This window comes from Dysidea avara, chromosome 2 (genome assembly GCF_963678975.1).
Source record: "Dysidea avara chromosome 2, odDysAvar1.4, whole genome shotgun sequence".
Lineage (NCBI taxonomy): Eukaryota > Metazoa > Porifera > Demospongiae > Dictyoceratida > Dysideidae > Dysidea > Dysidea avara.
Window position 1 is genome coordinate 47,048,918 of NC_089273.1, and position 18,413 is coordinate 47,067,330.

At 36.2% G+C, this 18,413-nt stretch overlaps 2 protein-coding genes across 3 annotated transcripts in view; one reads left to right on the top strand and one right to left on the bottom strand.

Annotated features, from left to right (window-relative positions):
* LOC136247484 (scavenger receptor cysteine-rich type 1 protein M160-like) overlaps positions 1-2,550 on the bottom strand; it is a 15,170-nt gene extending 12,620 nt beyond the window's left edge. For both annotated transcript variants that reach the window (XM_066039210.1, XM_066039211.1), the window contains exons 1-3: positions 2,402-2,550; positions 265-579; positions 1-206 (exon numbers count right to left, since the gene is read on the bottom strand). The exon at positions 1-206 is cut by the window's left edge and continues 124 nt beyond it. In XM_066039210.1, coding sequence (XP_065895282.1) covers positions 1-206; positions 265-579; positions 2,402-2,537 — 657 coding nt within the window. In that variant the 5' untranslated portion in view covers positions 2,538-2,550. The remainder of the gene's footprint in view (positions 207-264; positions 580-2,401) is intronic.
* A 4,658-nt stretch (positions 2,551-7,208) lies between these two features.
* LOC136247485 (probable outer membrane protein pmp20) lies at positions 7,209-13,821 on the top strand. The gene is made up of 2 exons (XM_066039213.1): positions 7,209-12,533; positions 13,579-13,821. Exons 1-2 carry the CDS (start codon positions 7,255-7,257, stop codon positions 13,670-13,672), a joined length of 5,373 nt encoding a protein of 1,790 aa, XP_065895285.1. The 5' UTR covers positions 7,209-7,254; the 3' UTR covers positions 13,673-13,821.
* The last annotated feature ends 4,592 nt before the right edge of the window (positions 13,822-18,413 follow it).

Here is an 18,413-nt window from a genome sequence, read left to right on the forward strand (position 1 = left end):
GGGTTGACTGCTTTTTCCAGGACCAAATGATACTGAACCAGCTCTGGCATCAGGATAGCCCAGCTCTTGGCAGATGACTCTGGCAACATTACCATTGCTTTGGTAGTACGAGCAGATGGTACCCCACCGGCCGTTGTAGTACACCTCAACTCTTCCCTCATAATAGTGGCTGGGGTTATTGGGATTAACAAGACGTAAAGAAAATTCTGTGATTGCAATAATTGTATTTAAATTATGCACGTGCAGAGATATCAATGTACTAACCATCTGAACAAACAATCCCTATAGTAGAATTGTTGTCACACTGTCCATTTGTATGATTTGAAAAGTAACAATTTGATAAGTCATGGCCATAGCAGTAGATTTCATCAAAAGCTGCATCATCTCCATTATAAGTGACACTGTAGGTTGATATAGCTATCTTAAACCCAAGGTGTCTGCACAGAGCAATGGCAGTGGATGAGGATACATCTTCAGAGCTGCACACCGGCCGCCATAAGCCATCGATGTAGAACTGAAGTTGTCCCTGATACTGGTTACTGCCATTAAACAGTCGAGATGGATAGGAGGTATCTTGAGCTAAAATTACAAGTTAGAAATAGCATACAGAAATAATTGGCATGCATGTTATAGTTATACCCCACAACTGTGAAGGATTTTGTTGGTATAATGTATTGCACCCTAACCCTGATGTCCACAGGCCCAGGGGGGGGGTAAGGGTGTGTATATCAGCAAAATCCCAATACAGTCGAGGTAAATGTGATCACTCAGTGCACACTCACCTGATAGGTGAATGAACTACAGTTCACTCAGCCCATTTGTTTTATACACTAGCATCTGATGATCAATTGTGGTTTTGACCGCGTGGGCAAACGGCTCTTAGAATGTTATTCCTACATCAATACACTCCAGGAACTTTCAATTGTGGGATTAGTTTTTGGGGTGTAAAGCTAAGGATCTATGGTTTTTAAATACAACATTAAATCTTCACTATTGTGACAGTATGTACGTTAAGTTAAGTACATAGCACTATAAGCTACTCACCTAGTTGTCATATTTTGTGGTCAGCTCAATAGCTGACACGCCCCCACACAGTGGGTAGAAATACATATCCATGCATTGCCCAAGCGATCGATTTACAGATCATTCGTCTTTGAATACAACTTTCAGTAGTTACTTTCAAATAATCTAAACTTAGGAACTACACTGGGCCTTTCCTAATGTGAAAACTAAAACCCACAATAAAAATGCTCTGTGTCACTCAATAAAATGCCATAATTCGCTTTATTTTCATGCAAAAAAAATTTTTGATAAAATTTTCGTGTAAAAGTATTTTTGTATGATTTATGTGAATGACTGCTCTATTAGAGTAGTTCGATCTTGTATAAAAAATTTCGTGCAAGAAATTTTCGTACAAATTTAGCAAATGAAAATTATTTTACAATGAAAAAAAAGCAAATTACGGTGAGTCAAAGCATTTGTATCTTTGAACTGGTTGGGAATTAAAGCCATGAGTAAACCACATTGCCAGGTGAATGTCTACTAATTGAAATATTTCCCAGTAAATATATGAGTTAAACTCTGACTAGTACCTCTGAATGCCCATGCTAAAGTGGTATATATTAAGTTAATCGGTAGTTATTTGTAAAACTCACTCTCAGTGCTTATAACTGGTAATGGATATTCTACTCTTGGTGGAAAAGAATACATGTACCTTTTATTTGTGATATATAATAAGAGTGCTGCAATCAGCCAGACACAGGGATGGATATCCAGGGGGGTTCGAAGGGTTCCATGGTACCCCCCCTCCTGTTTGGAAGAGCCTTACAAGTTAATTATTATGATTCTGGTTCCCTTCCTGATCATTTTGCTGAATGGATTGCACAATCAAAATGAATCACCAACAACAATTTATCAATATGAATATTGTATATCTGTTGAAACGTTTTCATGCTTTGCAAACACTCTTTCCTTATAAAGATGTACTAACATTATACATTAACTTTGTTTTTCCAGGCCTAATGAGTTTAGCAATATTCCTACTGGATTTGAGACTCTCATTCTTACTAGTACTTTACAGTGTCCGGCAGCACTGAAGGTCTGACAGCAACATGTGCTGCAGCCTTAGGATTATCCTAACCTAACTGGAGCCTTTTGTAATGATTACTTAACTCTGTAGATCTAAGGACTGTAACATAGACTACATAGTGGCTACACTGGAATATGGAGCGAAATCGTGAAATGTTACTACTAGGTAGCTACACTGAAGCTGTACCTAACAATGCTTCATCCGTGGGACTCCTCTTTTCTTAAAAGCGGGTATCCGCCCCCCTGGCCCCGGACAGAACAACACTAAACGAAACAGAAAAACAAAGCTAATAAAAGAGCAAACTTACTGCACCTTTTGTCGATGATGCTGCGCAGATCAGTATCAAAACAAATAAGGATCGCATCAGTGTCATCGTGCAGTCAAAGATAAGAAATGGGGCGTATCTACGTACCTCGTGATCAGTTTCGCTTAAAGTCACATGATTCATCTATTAATTTAGGGCGGCCCGGGAAGCTAACTTTAAGCAAATTGAGGTGCAACTGACTGTGATAGCAACACTTTTTACGATGGATAACACTCAAACCCATACCACCACTGCTGATGAATAAGTCCAGATGACGGCGAAGGACAGGAAGAGGAACTGAGGATCGGGTAGAAGGCCGGGCTGATAGCTATCGTCACAGAACCTGAGCTAGTTGAACCGAAGATCGACGTGAATAATGACAAAACTATACTTTCAAGTTGTCTATTGTAAATTTACCGTAACTTCAGTAAATCATCTGAACTTCCTGAAGTGGGTGTCACGTAGGTACGGCGTGCTGTAGGTAGATCTGCTACCGCAATTATAAAGTCTTGACTCGCCGAAACTTCGTATTGACCTGTGACTAAGAGCCTTTTTCAACCTTTGGCTGGTGACTTAGCGACAATATTTCAGTACTTTTCGATTGTGGGTTGGAAATTTTTTGTCACCCCTTGTGAACTTGCATCATTTGCTGTATTCCTTTTGTGAACGGTCAGCTCTAGAGATGTTTTTCTTAAAAGCTGCATGCGTTCAATGATGATGCCTGACTTGCTTCTACAGAAACCTCACTATGAGTCCAAACTCAACTTTCAGGTAGTTCACTCCTGCCTTCAGAGAATGCAGAGATGACTTGATCTTTGTCTTAAGGATAACTTTCTAGCTTTGTTTAATAAAGGAAGCATCTATTTGCTCCACCTCACTATTGATCATGATCAACCTCAATTTTCCAGATTTTCCCACCTTACGACTCAGGGTTATCTTGTGATTATGGACCTCTTAGTTTGAATCATGTAGCGGGCTCCTTGTCTTATGGCTTTCCCAAAACGGTGGTCGATGTGTTGATGGAAAAAAACATCCTTGTGGTCATGCTGGTGACCCTGACACTATCCTTGATCTTGTTGACTTTTCTTAATTGTTCACCATAGCGCAGTCTTATTTGATGGTTCAGTAATGAGAATTGTAAGGCAAGATTTACAGCAGGCCGCTGCATCCTCTCAGATAATGGGAGATTGAGAAACTGCTGTCCATGCAGTGAAACAGATTTCTGATTTGCCTGAGATTGACAGTGTTCTCCTTGTTGATGCTAACAATGCCTTCAATGAGTTAAATCGCAAGCACTGGTGGTGTTTATTGATTACCACAGTTGGTATAGCTATCAATCTGCAGTAAGATATTCACTGTGTAACACATTGCCTGTTTTACTAAGTAGTATTAAATTCTGACCAGAGTTGAAGCATACCTAAAAACACTGCAAAGATACAGTTTCACACTGATAGGTAATCATATTATGTAGAGATATAATGATGACTTTATTTGGTCCTTGGTTACATTTCTGGTTAATTATACCTTTTATGGTTACAACAATAGGCACCATTGCTTGTACATTATAAACACATTTAAATTTTTTATTACTGCAATTATATCCTGAAGTCACGTAAACATAATTGCTAAGTGAGTACTATATACAGTTGGTAGAATAATTCTGTTAAAAAGGATTGCTAAATATGGTGATGGTAGTATTGGTATAGGTATTAGCAAAGCTTATAATAATATAAAGGAAGGGAACTCTTGGTATTGGTAGTAGCCCTAACTTCCTTATGGAATTTTAGAACATGGCATGTACAGTATGCTTTGATATTTAATGAGGTCTCTAATAATATCACTTGGCGTATTAGAAACCTTCTTGAGATGTTAGAAACCTGCCGTGTAATTTATCCGCATTCACTGTGTAGTATGTATAACTATAAGTATGACACTTGTTTATGATTGTGGGTTTTAAAATATATAAAGCAGTTAAAATTAAACACCGAACCATATGTGACTGGGCCTGCGAATATAGGGCATGTGGGCACATGATTTTTGCCTACTTTTTCAAACTTTCGTCACTCATAACTTTTTGTACCATTATGTTATAGCAATGTAATTTTCCATTCTTAGTATACATTTAAGTGGCATTATAATACAAGTTGCAGAATGCAAATATTCTGTTCCAGTACTGAGATATGACCTATTATGTGACAGGGTGTAGTTTGTACCCACATGCCCTGTTTTTGCAGGCCCGGTCACATATCCTAAGTCAGTTAGGAACCACGGCTTTGCTTTGGTTTCTAAAACGATGACGAACCTTAAGCTGTATTCTCTGGCAAGGGTCACAATTTATTAGAATCTGGCCAGGTAGCTATTATTATTATTATTTTAAATTTAACACTTTACAGTGACCAGCACTGAAGGTCTGACAGCAATATGTGCTGCAGCCTTTGAATTGCCATATATGTTGATTATTGACTGTGTTATATACCTGTAAGCTAATTTTGCTTCTGCATTTTTATTAAGTGAGTGTCCACATCACATCAAATCTTTACACTGTTTTAGGCAGATTCTAGATTATTCTTAAATTGAATGTTGCCCCCACACAAAATGTGATAAGGACAATTAGAAATAGCTAATTCATTGTGTAAGCTGCTGGTCAGGTGTGTTTTAAATGATTATTCTAGAGTAACCAACATGTTTCATTTATAATTTGGTAGTAATTAATCTCTCGAATGCGGTATATGACTGGATTTTGAAAGATCAGGTTTAATGTCACACATGAAACAATTTTTACAACGCACCGTGCTGCCACTAAGACACCTGCAAGATTATTTCACACAATTACAGTTACATAGAGTAATAATTGTTACACTGATTCACTATAATTGTTAACTTTAATTACCTCGTTACAGGCAGAAAAGTTTCAGTTTTCACCATAAGACTGTATTCCAAAATCTGGTCACATGTATAAGCTACATAACCAAACCTACCTATTACAAACTTTGTTATTTAAATTATCTACTGTATAACCAAACTAGCGGTCAACTTTCCATTTATTTTATATAGCTATCTACATCATTCCATTAGGGAGCTTATTCTCATGAATATTTCTTGAGAGCACTTGACACCAGCATCGCACTGACTAAATCTTGAGTCTTGCATCAATTTAAAAATTGAATGTAGATCATTTTAATAATAATTATATATACTACAGCACTGTTACTGTGCATAATAAAATGGTGGCACATTAACATCAGTGCAGCCATTCTTAGTACCTCCTTTAAATTTGATTTCAGTCACAACTTTTTTCATCATAATATTTTAGGGGTCTGCTCTTTGTTCACAGCTTGGCTGTTGTTGTTAGTATTTGCTATATACCTATTAATTTGATAATTGATTACATAATATGATCTAACATTATTTTTATACAAGTTAATGTTTGTACTTGTGTATAGGTAAGCCTGAGTGTGTTGTGCGTGTGTGTGAGTGTGTGCATGGAAAATTGCTTACTGTCAGCGGACATACGTTTTGGATTAGTTGATGTTGGAAATAGAAATCACCGCATGAGATAGAAAGAGAGCAGTACCAGAGTATTTGTTAGAGGAAGTGTATGAATGTATGTGCAAAGTATAATGGTACTATAGTATGACCTTTTTTGGTCCTTGGTTACAGTTTGGGTTTTATTATACCTTTTATGGAACTAGAGTACAACAATAAACACCAATGCTTTTACTACATTATTATTACAAGTATATAATTACACACATGTAAAGTTTTTACTTATTACTATAACCCAATTTCCTGAAGCCATGTAAATATAATTAACTAAGTGAGTACCACAGTTGGTATTTCAAAGGATTGCCAAATATGGTGATGGTGGTACAGATTTGTTGGTCAAAATGATGTAGCTGGCTAATATCATAGCCCATGATTTTGTTAGCTGAGCTGGTATGTACTGTACTTTCCCCAGAGTTATTATCATTTGTAAAATCTTGTGAATCTTGTGTTAAACTTGCAACTCAAGTCTTGGTTTTGGTAGTATGTTAAGTAAAAAATCCCTGGTTACATTACTTATGAGGTTAAACCAATACTAGAGTATGCCTCAGGTTTTGTTTGGTCCCCACACATTCAGTCACAAAAGAATATTCAATGGTTCAGTTAAAAGCATCCTTTTTCTCTTTAACTCTTTCAACAGAAACACTAGTGTGACATGTTTACTTGAAAGTTGTATACTGGCCCACACTGGAAGAAAGGAGAAATAAAACTACAATGTATTTAGCTAATGCTTTACAACACATTTTAAATTGATTTATTCCAGTAGTCAACTGCCAACATCACTCATTCCTGCCATTGACCATTATACGACCTGGAACTCATTCTTCGCCAAAGTATAATGATTTTCAGACTAAATTACACACATGTACACTAACACACACAAAACTGAGATATGTGGATTAAAACAAACAAACAAACAAACAAATATGCATGCTGTAAATTATTTTACATAACAGTAACTGAAAATTAGCAAACGCACCCTGACAAAATGATTGTAGAATTTATCTGCAAATGCAAAGTTTTTCTAATATACAGCATTTTGAAGTTTTTACTATAGCTAATGGGTGAAGCACTTTGTATCACTTTCTAAATGCAGTGGTTAATTATTATTATTATAATAAAAATTCAAAGCAATAATGACTTTCTTCATAGAAGGAACAGTGAGTTGACAGAAAGATTACAGACATTGAAATGTATGGCTTCAATGCACATTATAAGTTTTCTTGTTAGTGGGTTCCAGAATGTGTGGCTTCTGACTACTGAGACCTTAAATACTGCAGTATTCCAAGCTTTGTGACACATTAGTTTGCAATTGATAATGATGGTGTTAAGTTTAGTTCTGCTAACTTTGCTTTTAAGGAATACCGAAGGAGTTGCCAATACAACGCAAGTAGAGAATGGTATTTTCAATTCAGATGTGCATGCTGACCTCCGTGGATTACCCTGTTGTACTATTGAAAATGTTACTTTTGATTCAATCAGCGATGCAATCCTAAATGTCACTAGCAATGCTGTAGTCAGCATAATAGGAGATGCTGTGCTGTCTTCAATTGTGACACTTACAGGTCTTGATAACATCACAATAATTGGTCAAGGAAATCCCACTGTGAACTGTGACGGTACAGGAGCAATAAAGTTTGTCTCATCTAACAATGTCACTATTGCGGGTATCACCTGGTACAGGTGTGGCAATAGCAGTAAGTCAGCATATCCAGCAATTGAGTTTTTTAATTCATCTGATGTTGCACTTGAAACTTCTTCCTTCCATAACTCCACAGGACAAGCCATTGTATTGTCAAAAATGTCAGGAATTGTTTCTATTGACAATTGTCAGTTCACTCAAAACAATTATGATCAAGGTTATGGTGCTGCATTATACTATTCAAAGGGAATTGAAGATGATCTTCATTTACAATTAATCATTCACAACTGTACTTTCTCTCATAACAAAGCTGCTAGTCTGGTCTACACTAATTCAACAAATGATTACTTAAGTATTCAAAATTCTATGTTTAGCAACAACCAGGCAGTATCAGTTTACATTTTGAATAATACGCTTCATCTTAAAGGTGACATGGTATTTGAACACAATATAGCACCTTATGGTGGAGCAATATTTAGCAGCAGCTCAATTATTGTGTTCGAAGGCAATCACAGATTCACGTTTTACAACAATTCTGCAATAACTGGAGGAACAGTGTTCCTTGACCATTCTAAGTTGCACATTGGAGAAAGTTCAATTATTGCTTTTAAGATTAATAGTGCAAAATTAGATGGAGGAGTGATCTACTCTTTTGAGTCTGTCATATCATTTGGCGAGCACTCAGTAGTTGCATTTGAAAGTAACAAAGCTGTTTTTCAAGGTGGAGCTCTATACTGTAAAAACTGTGACACTGTGTTTCATGAAAATTCAAAAGTAAAGTTTTCCAAGAATGTGGCTACCAATGGAGGAGCTATATGTTCATTTAATCATTCTGTTTTGTTATTTGATGGAAGGTCAGAAGTGACATTTACTGGCAATATAGCTAAGATTGGAGGAGCTGTTTACTCTATAAGGAATTCTGTGTTGTCGTTTAATGGGAGTACAGCAGTGACATTTAAATGGAATTCTGCAATCAGTTATGGAGGAGCTGTTAGTTCTTTTCAACTCTCTAGCATAATGTTCGATGGAAACTCTGCAGTGACTTTTCATAACAACAGAGCTGAGTATGGAGGAGCTGTGTCATCTTTAACTTTTTGTGATATATTATTTCACGGAAGCACAAAAGTAAGATTTAATAACAACAGTGCTATTAACGGAGGAGCAGTTCACTCTCAAAATTATTCTAACATATTATTTATCGAAAAATCGATGGTAACTTTTGAAGATAATCATGCCAGTAGTAATGGAGGAGCTTTGGGTTTGAATGACAATGTTAATGTTTTTTTCACTAACAATTCAATTGTACAATTTATTAAGAATAGTGCTGAATTTAGTAACACACTTGAAAAATATGGAGGTGCTGTGAACTGTGAAATTCATTGCGGCCTAATATTTGATGGATTTTCAAATGTGATGTTTAGTATCAACAATGCTCAATATGGAGGGGCCATTCACTATGAGATATATTCTAATATTAGATTTGATGGCAACTCTACAGTGACATTTAATGGCAATGTTGCCAGCAAATATGGAGGAGCGGTTGCTACTTATGAACTGAGCAAAATCATATTTGATGGAAAATCAACAGTGAAATTTGATAACAATAAGGCAACTCTATCAGGAGGAGCAGTGTTCTCCACAATTTATTCTTATGTATTCTTTCAGGGAAACACAAATTTAATATTTAAGGACAACAATGCTTTATCAGGAGGAGCTATGATCTGCTTTCTTCGTTCAACAATAATATTTCATGAAGCTACAAATGTGTTATTTATAAACAACAGTGCTATTTCTGGAGGTGCGGTACATTTTAGTCTTAATTCTCGTGTATCATTCAATGGAAATGCCACAGTGACATTTATAGACAATTATGCTACAGAACATGGAGGAGCTTTAACTCTGGCCAACTACTTCAATGCTAGATTTACTGATTATTCAAATGTGAAATTCATCAATAACAGGGCTGGAGATGGAAGTGCTATGCACTGTGAAATGTACTGTAATGTCTTGTTTGATGGAAATACAAATGTGACATTTAATAACAACAGTGCTGAGCTTGTAGGGACTGTGTATTCTAAAATTCATTCAAGTATATCATTTGATGGAAAGTGCACAGTAACATTTACAGCCAACATGGCTGGATTTGCAGGTGCCATATTAGCCTTTTCTCATTGTGGTGTGATATTTCATGGTAACTCAGTTGTGATGTTCAATAACAACAGCGCCTTACATGGGGGAGTTTTGTGGAGTGAACAGTACTCTAATGTATTATTTAGTGGAAATGCAATTGTCACATTTAAAGGAAACCATGCTAGCGGCCAAGGAGCAGTTATAAATTCTGTTGACAGTAGCAGTCTTGAATTTGATGGAAACACTTCAGTGACATATGAAGGCAACAGAGCTGGTGGAAGAGGAGGAGCTGTTATTTCTGGACATAATTGTAGCTTAATGTTTCATGGAAACTCAAATGTAACTTTCAGGGGAAATAGTGCTAAGATTGGTGGAGTGATATCTTCTTTGGATGACACTCATATTTCATTTGCTGGCAACACAATGGTGATATTTGAAGCTAATATAGCCAATGAAACAGGCGGAAGTGTTGAGTGTGAAAGCAATGGCAACATCACGTTTGATAGAAACTCTACAGTGATATTTGACAACAATACAGCATCTAATGGAGGTGCCATGTTTATTAATACACACTCACATTTGCTATTTGCAGATGGCACAAACGTTCAATTTATAAACAACAAAGCAATTGAAGGTGGAGCCATCAACAGTCAGCAATCCAATATAGAATTTGCTAAGGATTCGTTGACAAGATTTGTTAATAATTCAGCAACTAGAAATGGTGGTGGAATTTATCTGAATAATAAATTTTCTATCATATTTGAAAACAAATCTAAAGTAGCATTTTATCACAACAATGCTAGTCGTTTTGGTGGAGCCATTTATGGTATATTGAAGCAAACTAACCAGAGCAAAATTATATCAAACTCCATAAGTATTGATTTCAGTGAAAACACTGCTCTTGTAGGGGATAATGCTTATGTGCAACTTGAATCATCATGTGATGAAACATGTCTGAATAGTATTGTAGGTTTAAATGTGACACGCAATCGTCCTCCTCGTCACCTAGCTTTATATAACCCAGCATCCTGCATTGATACTACCAATACATCAGGTAACTGTCAGGATTATTTTATATCTAATATAATGCTTGGTCAAAACATTAAAATCAATGCTTGCGTCCTAAGTTTTTATGAAGAACCTGCTGATGGTGTGAACTTTGTTGTAACTGGTGAAAGTGAATATCACAAACTTGATGGTACAAGATTTGTACCAATAGCATGTACCCTATTTGAAGGCATTAGTGTTATAGGGGAGAAGATTCTTGATAAAACCAACCTTTCCTTGTCCATTGCATCCTATACAAATAGTGAGGTTGAAATTTCTGTTGGACTAATAGCAGAACTATCACCATGTCACCATGGTTTCCACTATGATAATACTACTCGAAAGTGTGAATGCTATGATGACAATGACATTGTCTCTTGTTCTGGCAGTACATCAACTATCAAAAGAGGTTATTGGTTTGGTGTGGTTGAAGGTAAAACAACAGTAGCAGTTTGCCCTAACAATTATTGCAATTTTACTTGTTGTGAAACAACTAATGGATTTTACCAACTGTCACCAGTGAGATTTGATCAGTGTAGCTCACACAGATCTGGTACTGCTTGTGGTAGTTGTGAGGAAGGTTATGCTCTCTCATTCGATTCCGCAAAATGTGTAAGCGTCAACAAATGTACAGCTGGGAAGACAACACTGGTGATCATTTTGTCAATTATTTATTGGATAGTCTTGGTTGTAGTAGTGTTTGTGGTGACATACCATCATGTTGAGATTGGTTATTTCTATGTTATTACGTACTATTACAGTATGTTGGATATTTTACTGGATCAAAATTTGAATAAATCACAAGGACTGTTTACTGTTGTTAGTATTATGTCTAGTGCAGCCAAAGTTACTCCACAATTTCTAGGACAACTTTGCTTTGTGAAGAACATGAGTGGAATTGATCAACAAGCTATTCATTACGTACATCCATTAGCTGTAACAATTGTTGTTGGAATGATCAGTTTATCAGCAAGAATATCATATAGATTCTCAGCATTTGTAAGTCGGGGAATTATCCGTATGATCTGTTTTCTACTACTGCTATCATACACATCTGTGGCCACAACTTCATTACTCCTACTGAGATCACTGAAATTTGACAATGTGGATAACGTTTACACTTTTCTGTCACCTGACATAGGATATTTTCATGGCCGTCATCTTCCTTATGGAATCATAGCAATAATAAGTACACTAGTGATTGTGATTGGTCTACCACTTCTGCTTCTACTTGAACCATTCCTGAATCGCAAGATCAACTTTTATAGGATAAAGCCATTGCTTGATCAGTTTCAAGGATGTTACAAAGACAAATATCGTCCATTTGCTGCTTATTACATGGTTTGTCGACTGGTGATAATTTCGATTGTTGTCGTCAATTCAACCAACAATAACACTACCCAAGTGTTAATAGCTGTCACCAGTACTCTCATAGCCTTGATACAGCTATTCATCAAACCATACAAACATAGGATTCTTAATATTCTTGATGGGTTGGTTTTACAAATAACAATAATTGTTACAATCACATCATTTATTAACAGTTTTGCTACAGGATTGCTGCTATCCATTATAGTTCTTCTGGTGATACTACCCTTGATAGCATTTGTCACAATGGAGCTGATTGTATACAAGGAGAACATCAAGAATATTATCACATACTTCAAACCCAAACCTGTTACTACAAATGACAACAATGATCATGAGTTACCTCCAATCACTGATGTTGGTCTTGTTATAGATGATAATATGAGGAAGAATGCTACCATTGTTGACTTGTAAGTATGTATACAACTAAACTATATGGATAAAATAATACGTACTTACAAATAATTACTGTATGGGTGCACGCATACAACTACAAGTACATAATAGTGAATTCTGTGATTGTCCATTATTATACATGTACACCTACCATGCCTTATTGCCCAGTGCTTAAACAATCTTAGGTGTGCTGTGTAACCTAATAGTACATAAACACTCATGCACTGTATACAACTTAAGCACCCACAACTAATAACTAGTGATCTATAGATCACATATATACTCGGTGTGCTCATCATATCAGATATGTATTATACCTCAGAAGCTTGCATGGCTTTTGTGAGTTAATGGCTCCTTAAGTTCATGCAAAGAATTCCAAAAGTGAATTTTGTTTTACGTGCTAACACAATACAACAGTCACCTTGTTTTTGCTTGCAATTAACACAATCATCACACTCACCTTTCTACATTTTATTTCTAGAACTTTTAATTTGAGGGTTAAACCCGAAAGTTTACTTTTGTTAAGCTAATGCAGTGAAAATTAGGAAAGTGCAATGTACAGGATGTAGTCGGTAGTAGTTGAATAATAAATGTGACCGGATCTGCAAGAAGGGGTCTTATAGCCGTTCTAAATTTCATTAGTTTGACCTCTCATAACTCTTTGAATTTTTATCCCATCAACTTCATAATTATTACAATATGAAATAGTGTTATGTTATGAGTGTAATGTGACCAACTTTCTGGGTGGTACCATATTCACAATTCAAATTATAGGTTGCCAAGTACACACAGACCCCTTTTCGCAGATCCAGTCAGAAATACAATCCTTAGGGTTTAGTATGAAGGATCCTGGATTAAGTACAAATCAACCAAGCATGTTTATTCAAACAACGTACTTATACTTTACGTGCTCTTGGCAATATTATATAGATCACAGTTAGTGGAATTGTTATAAAATTATATAAACTTATATCATAATGGCTTATAGTAGAAATTTGTGATATGTTACTATACTATATATTGATATTTATAAAATATATTTAAATTATCTACTTGTAGCAGAAGGAGGGATTCCAATGAGACAATAGTGATTCATGACACTATGATCCATTATCGTGACTCCATTGTGGAGATGATGAATAATGAAGACTGATCATGGACACAAAACGTAAAACAATAAACATTAAAACATATCGATTCATTTAAACTTGCACAATTTTTTTAAGCACACACATGTAATAATCCTGCTGTAGTAGCTACAGTGTATTGCATTTATCGAAAAGTAATACAGTGTAAATTAAAGCTTTGAATTTTGTTGTACAAGTTACTAAATCCATGCAAAGTAATTTGACTACAATATGTGAAGACTTACATCTGTTAAAAACAAGCATGATTAACAATAACATCACAACTGATTTTGTCCGGGGTTTTGCTGTGTGTATGCTGGCGTTCCATGCGGTGTTTTTGTAGGTCTGTGTAGGCTCTGTAGGTTTAGCTGCTTTTTTCTGCTTTTTGTCTTTTATAAATTAAATTAGGTTTAACTTCTAAAAAAAAAGAAAAAAATTTTTGTATTTTACATGCACACAGTCTTGCTTTGATTAACTAATTATGGCTGTTTGAGTTGCAAAGATTAAAAGAACCTAATGGCCAGCCAATGGGAATTAAATAGCATGCACGGGAATGCAGCAAGAAGCTTAAGACAAAGGCAAATTGTAACACCAGCTTGGTTGTATAAAAGAATGCTTCCAATTAAGTGGAAACACTGCTTGAAGGTTCTTAGTTTACTAATTTGTTATGATGCCTTTCTGTAGTTATACTGATAGTAAAGTGTCAGTAAACTTAAGTATATGGAACATAATTATTTTACTAAGTTTTAAACTCTCAGTAAAACATCAGTGAATGCGGGTTTACTGAAAAACTACTAAAATAACAAAAAATTAACTGTTCCATATACTGGAGATATACCACTCTAGTAAACTAAGATACTTCAAGCAGTGAAACTGCCTTAGTAGGCCAAATAAACAAGTATTAGTATTTCATTGTGTCACGTTCACATGTTGTATTCCTAATTAGTTCCTTTCATTGTGTGAAATAACAGTCGGATACCAGAAAAATTTTGGCTTTGGTTGTCAGTTCATGCTGTCCTTTCAAAGTGTAGCAGTGCTATAGTGTATGGTATTAGGCTAAGAGAGTGCTAGACATATTGGCATGCAATTGTCAATGAGTTATGTGTTGCTGGTTTGTTCAAGTTCAAAATAATCAGGTAGCTCAGATGTGGAGGGCAAGGATTTGTATAAAATCTATATGGAAGGAGTAGAAATGAAATGCACCCAAGTATGGGTAATTCAGGGCTCAAAACAAAAGAAAACTTACAGCTTAGTTCTATTTTAAACACCACAGAAGATTACAGTCACACACAGCCTTCCTCGGGTTGGCCAGAGCTCCATCAAGGTCCTGCTTGTACAGATTGCCACTGGGATTGGGAAGGGAAACGCAGAGAACACTCAAGCCTGAGTGATATTGACAGTGAAATTCAATAGTATACTATATAACTTCATCCAAAACAACATGTTAAACATGGACGATTGTATGAAATATCAGTATATTAGAAATTGGCTGGATGAAATTTCAACCAGCCAATACTTGATTTACTAAAATTTCAGGACTTAATTGTAACAGTATTTATAATGACAATTGCAGTAGGAGACAGAGGAGTACATCCAAAGTGTGTGTGCTTATTTGCACTGTGAATAGTGCAGTCAGAACTAAAGAATTAATCGCTGCTAGATGGATAAATGTTGAAAATAGTGTGTCTAACATGCTTTTGGAGTTACAGTGGCAATGCAGCATTACTCATTTGAAGACACATCGCAATGCTCACAATCCTGTACCAAGGACATAGTTTAACCTCTTCAGAAATACCACAGCCACCACCCATTTACTAGATTTCAACATCCCTTCCACTTTGACATACCAACAGCTAGAACTAATCATAATAGCTACTTTCTAAAAAAACGTTTCGCTATTGGAACCAAGAGTCCATAACAAGAACCCTTGTTGGAATTTACTACCTATTTCTTGAAGCTAGTATTTTAAATTGTTTTTCAAATCAATTAATTTATAATTAGTAACTAACGTAAGTACTGCAACTTATTGATTGTTCATATACTGTAACGTGATATGTACCACAATTTATTGATTGTAATAAGTTTAACATACGTACTGGATTGGTACTTTAACTTATTTAGTAATGGTAACAAGTACTGTAACTTATTGGGTTGTTTATAACTACTAACTGTAGCAAATGCACTGTATTATTATTGATTATAAATCCTAGGCTAGCCAGCTGTTCTAGCAATCAATAGATAAGAATACAGACCAGTTAAATACATATTTGGTTAGAGTGCTCAGCTATCAATGATATAAGTCATCCTGTAAAGAGTTAAGCTACAAACAAGTCATACTGTATAGAGAGCTCAACTATGAAAAATTAACGTTATGTGTTCGTCTAACAACAAGTCGATCACTAGGCATGAGGCTATTATGCTCCAAAAATTGAGCATTATGCTTTTGAGCAGTGCTAAAAAAACTCTTATTATGCTTTTGAAAATTGCCCATTATTCTCAAAATTATGCCACCATAATTGGCTAATAATACCAGTTTATTGTTGTATCTGGCCATGTTCATTGATGTTTAAGTTTCAAATAGTCTTGAATTCTTTAGCTGGTTGCTGTATTAGAGTATTTCATTTCAATGTGACTGCTTTATTCGAATAAATAATATTCAGTGACTGTTCTATTAGAGTTTCTGACTGCTCTATTAGAGTATCTCGATTTTTTTAACGGAATTGTGCAATCTGCAGATTTTCCTACTGCTAAAGCTTTATAATCACCTCAAAATGCTAGCATAATTCCTGATTCCCACACATACCTATTATGCCCGAAATTATGCCAGCATAATCGCCGCATCCCTATCGATCACCCTGCAGAGAGTTAAGCTACAAAAAAGTTGCCTGGTAGATAGTTTAGTTAAAACCAGTCACCATAGAAAGTTCATCTATGTTTCAATCACACTGTAGGAATTTCAGCCAAAAAGTCACCTGAAGAGAGTTCAGCTACATACAAGTCACCCTGTAGAGAGTTCAGCTACAAGAAAATCATCCTCTATAGAACCAACTACATGTATGGTGTAATTAAGTGTCTCTCTAGGGACACTAGGTTACAAACCACTCTGTGGAGAGTTCTGCTACAATCCAATTACCCTGTACAGTACAGTTCAGCTACATTACAAGTCATCTTGTTGTAAATTCAGTAACATACCGGTAGCCTTGTAAAGTATTCAGCTGCAAGAATGTCTACCTGTATAGAGAATTCATGAGATAATTTTGTATTATCACAATTGCTAAATGGCAGGTTACAAAATAGATAAAATGTACATGTAGCTAACTTGCTAAACAAGTAATTGAAACTCTCACTCTCCCTAATAATTCTCATCCCTGTTGTAAAGAAAAAAGACAAGTTAAAAGAAAGGCCCAACTCAGGTATGCAGTTACAAAAAGAAGTGTGACATCTCTAATAAAAAATTTATAAAAACCGCTGTGCCTACAGTCACGCACAGCAATCACGTGAATAAAAAAACTTAGACAAAAACCTAAGAAAACCAAAACAAAACTTTTATGGCTAAAGCGAGGCTGGAACCCGGGACCTCCCATACTCTAGCCCAGCATTCTATCACCGTATCACTGCGGTGCCAGCTACTCTTCTCCCTTAGTACCTTATATGTGTCATTCACAAAGAAGCCTATATAAATAACACCAGTAAAGAACTGAACCAAACCTGAACCCTGACCCTAACGTACAAGACACGATATACTAGACGCGTCCCCTAAAGTTGAATGCTCGGGGCACACTACTACAAGGGGGTGTCATGTCGGCTCACGCTGTAGGTAGATCTGCGATCGCGGTCAAAGTCTTGACCGGGGAAAATTTCACCTTGACCCTTGACTTGCAACATACGTTTATCGTCTTGGACCTGTGACTTGAGCATTTCTTGTCTAAATGTGACCGGATTTGACAAAACCAGGCTTCCACACACATCCAGATTTGCGACTTTAAAGGACCATAACTCAGTATAGGAGTAAGCTATCACTTTCAAAGTTTGACCTGTTATTATTTAATGCAGTGACAGACTGTTGTGAAAATTGTAGGTCAATAGCTTACTGAGAGGTCAAATTACAAGCGGTTAAAGTTGAAGAAATGGATGTGTGTGGAAGCCTGGTTTTGTCAAATCCGTTCACAAATTTTGACTTACACTTATTTCTCTATTTTCCTATACGCACCTGCGCTTGTAACCTAGTATAATATTTTCTTAGTGTGTGCTACCAGCAGCTGGGAGAGAAAAATCATTATAATTACGGCGAAATGCCTGTTGGAGCTTTAAAACATCTTCTTAGAGATCCTTATTTCTTGTGAGTTACGTATAACCCCGTAAACTTGATAATAGCTACGTATAGTTTTCAATTGTGGGTTTCAAATCTTCCATATCGTCTTGACCCTTGACCCACTGCAAGAGTGGCCTTGACTGTTGACTTAGAGTTTGACCGCGGTCGCAGATCGACCTACAGCAAGAGCCTGAGTGACACCCCTTGTACTAGGCGCATGCCCTAAACTCGAATATTCGGGGAATACTACACTCTTGCCAACCCTAGCTCGCTTCACACTCAACAAAAACTTACCTACATACAACTAGTGTGTGAATTCTGGGTGACTGCGCCGTGACTGTTAGCAGCAAAATGTCCATTGACGGTGCCGTGACTCTAGGCACAGCGAAAAAAAAAACAGCCAAACTGTAGCTAAAACTGAGAAGGTATGGCCTCAAAAAAAAATCCAGGGTGCA

What these genes read in the sequence shown, in the direction of transcription:
- LOC136247485 (XM_066039213.1), top strand. Translation starts at nt 7,255, where the DNA reads ATGATGGTGTTAAGTTTAGTTCTGCTAACTTTGCTTTTAAGGAATACC. An exon ending in AATGCTACCATTGTTGACTT is followed by an intron (nt 12,534 to 13,578) that starts GTAAGTATGTAT and finishes ATCTACTTGTAG; the next exon opens with CAGAAGGAGGGATTCCAATG.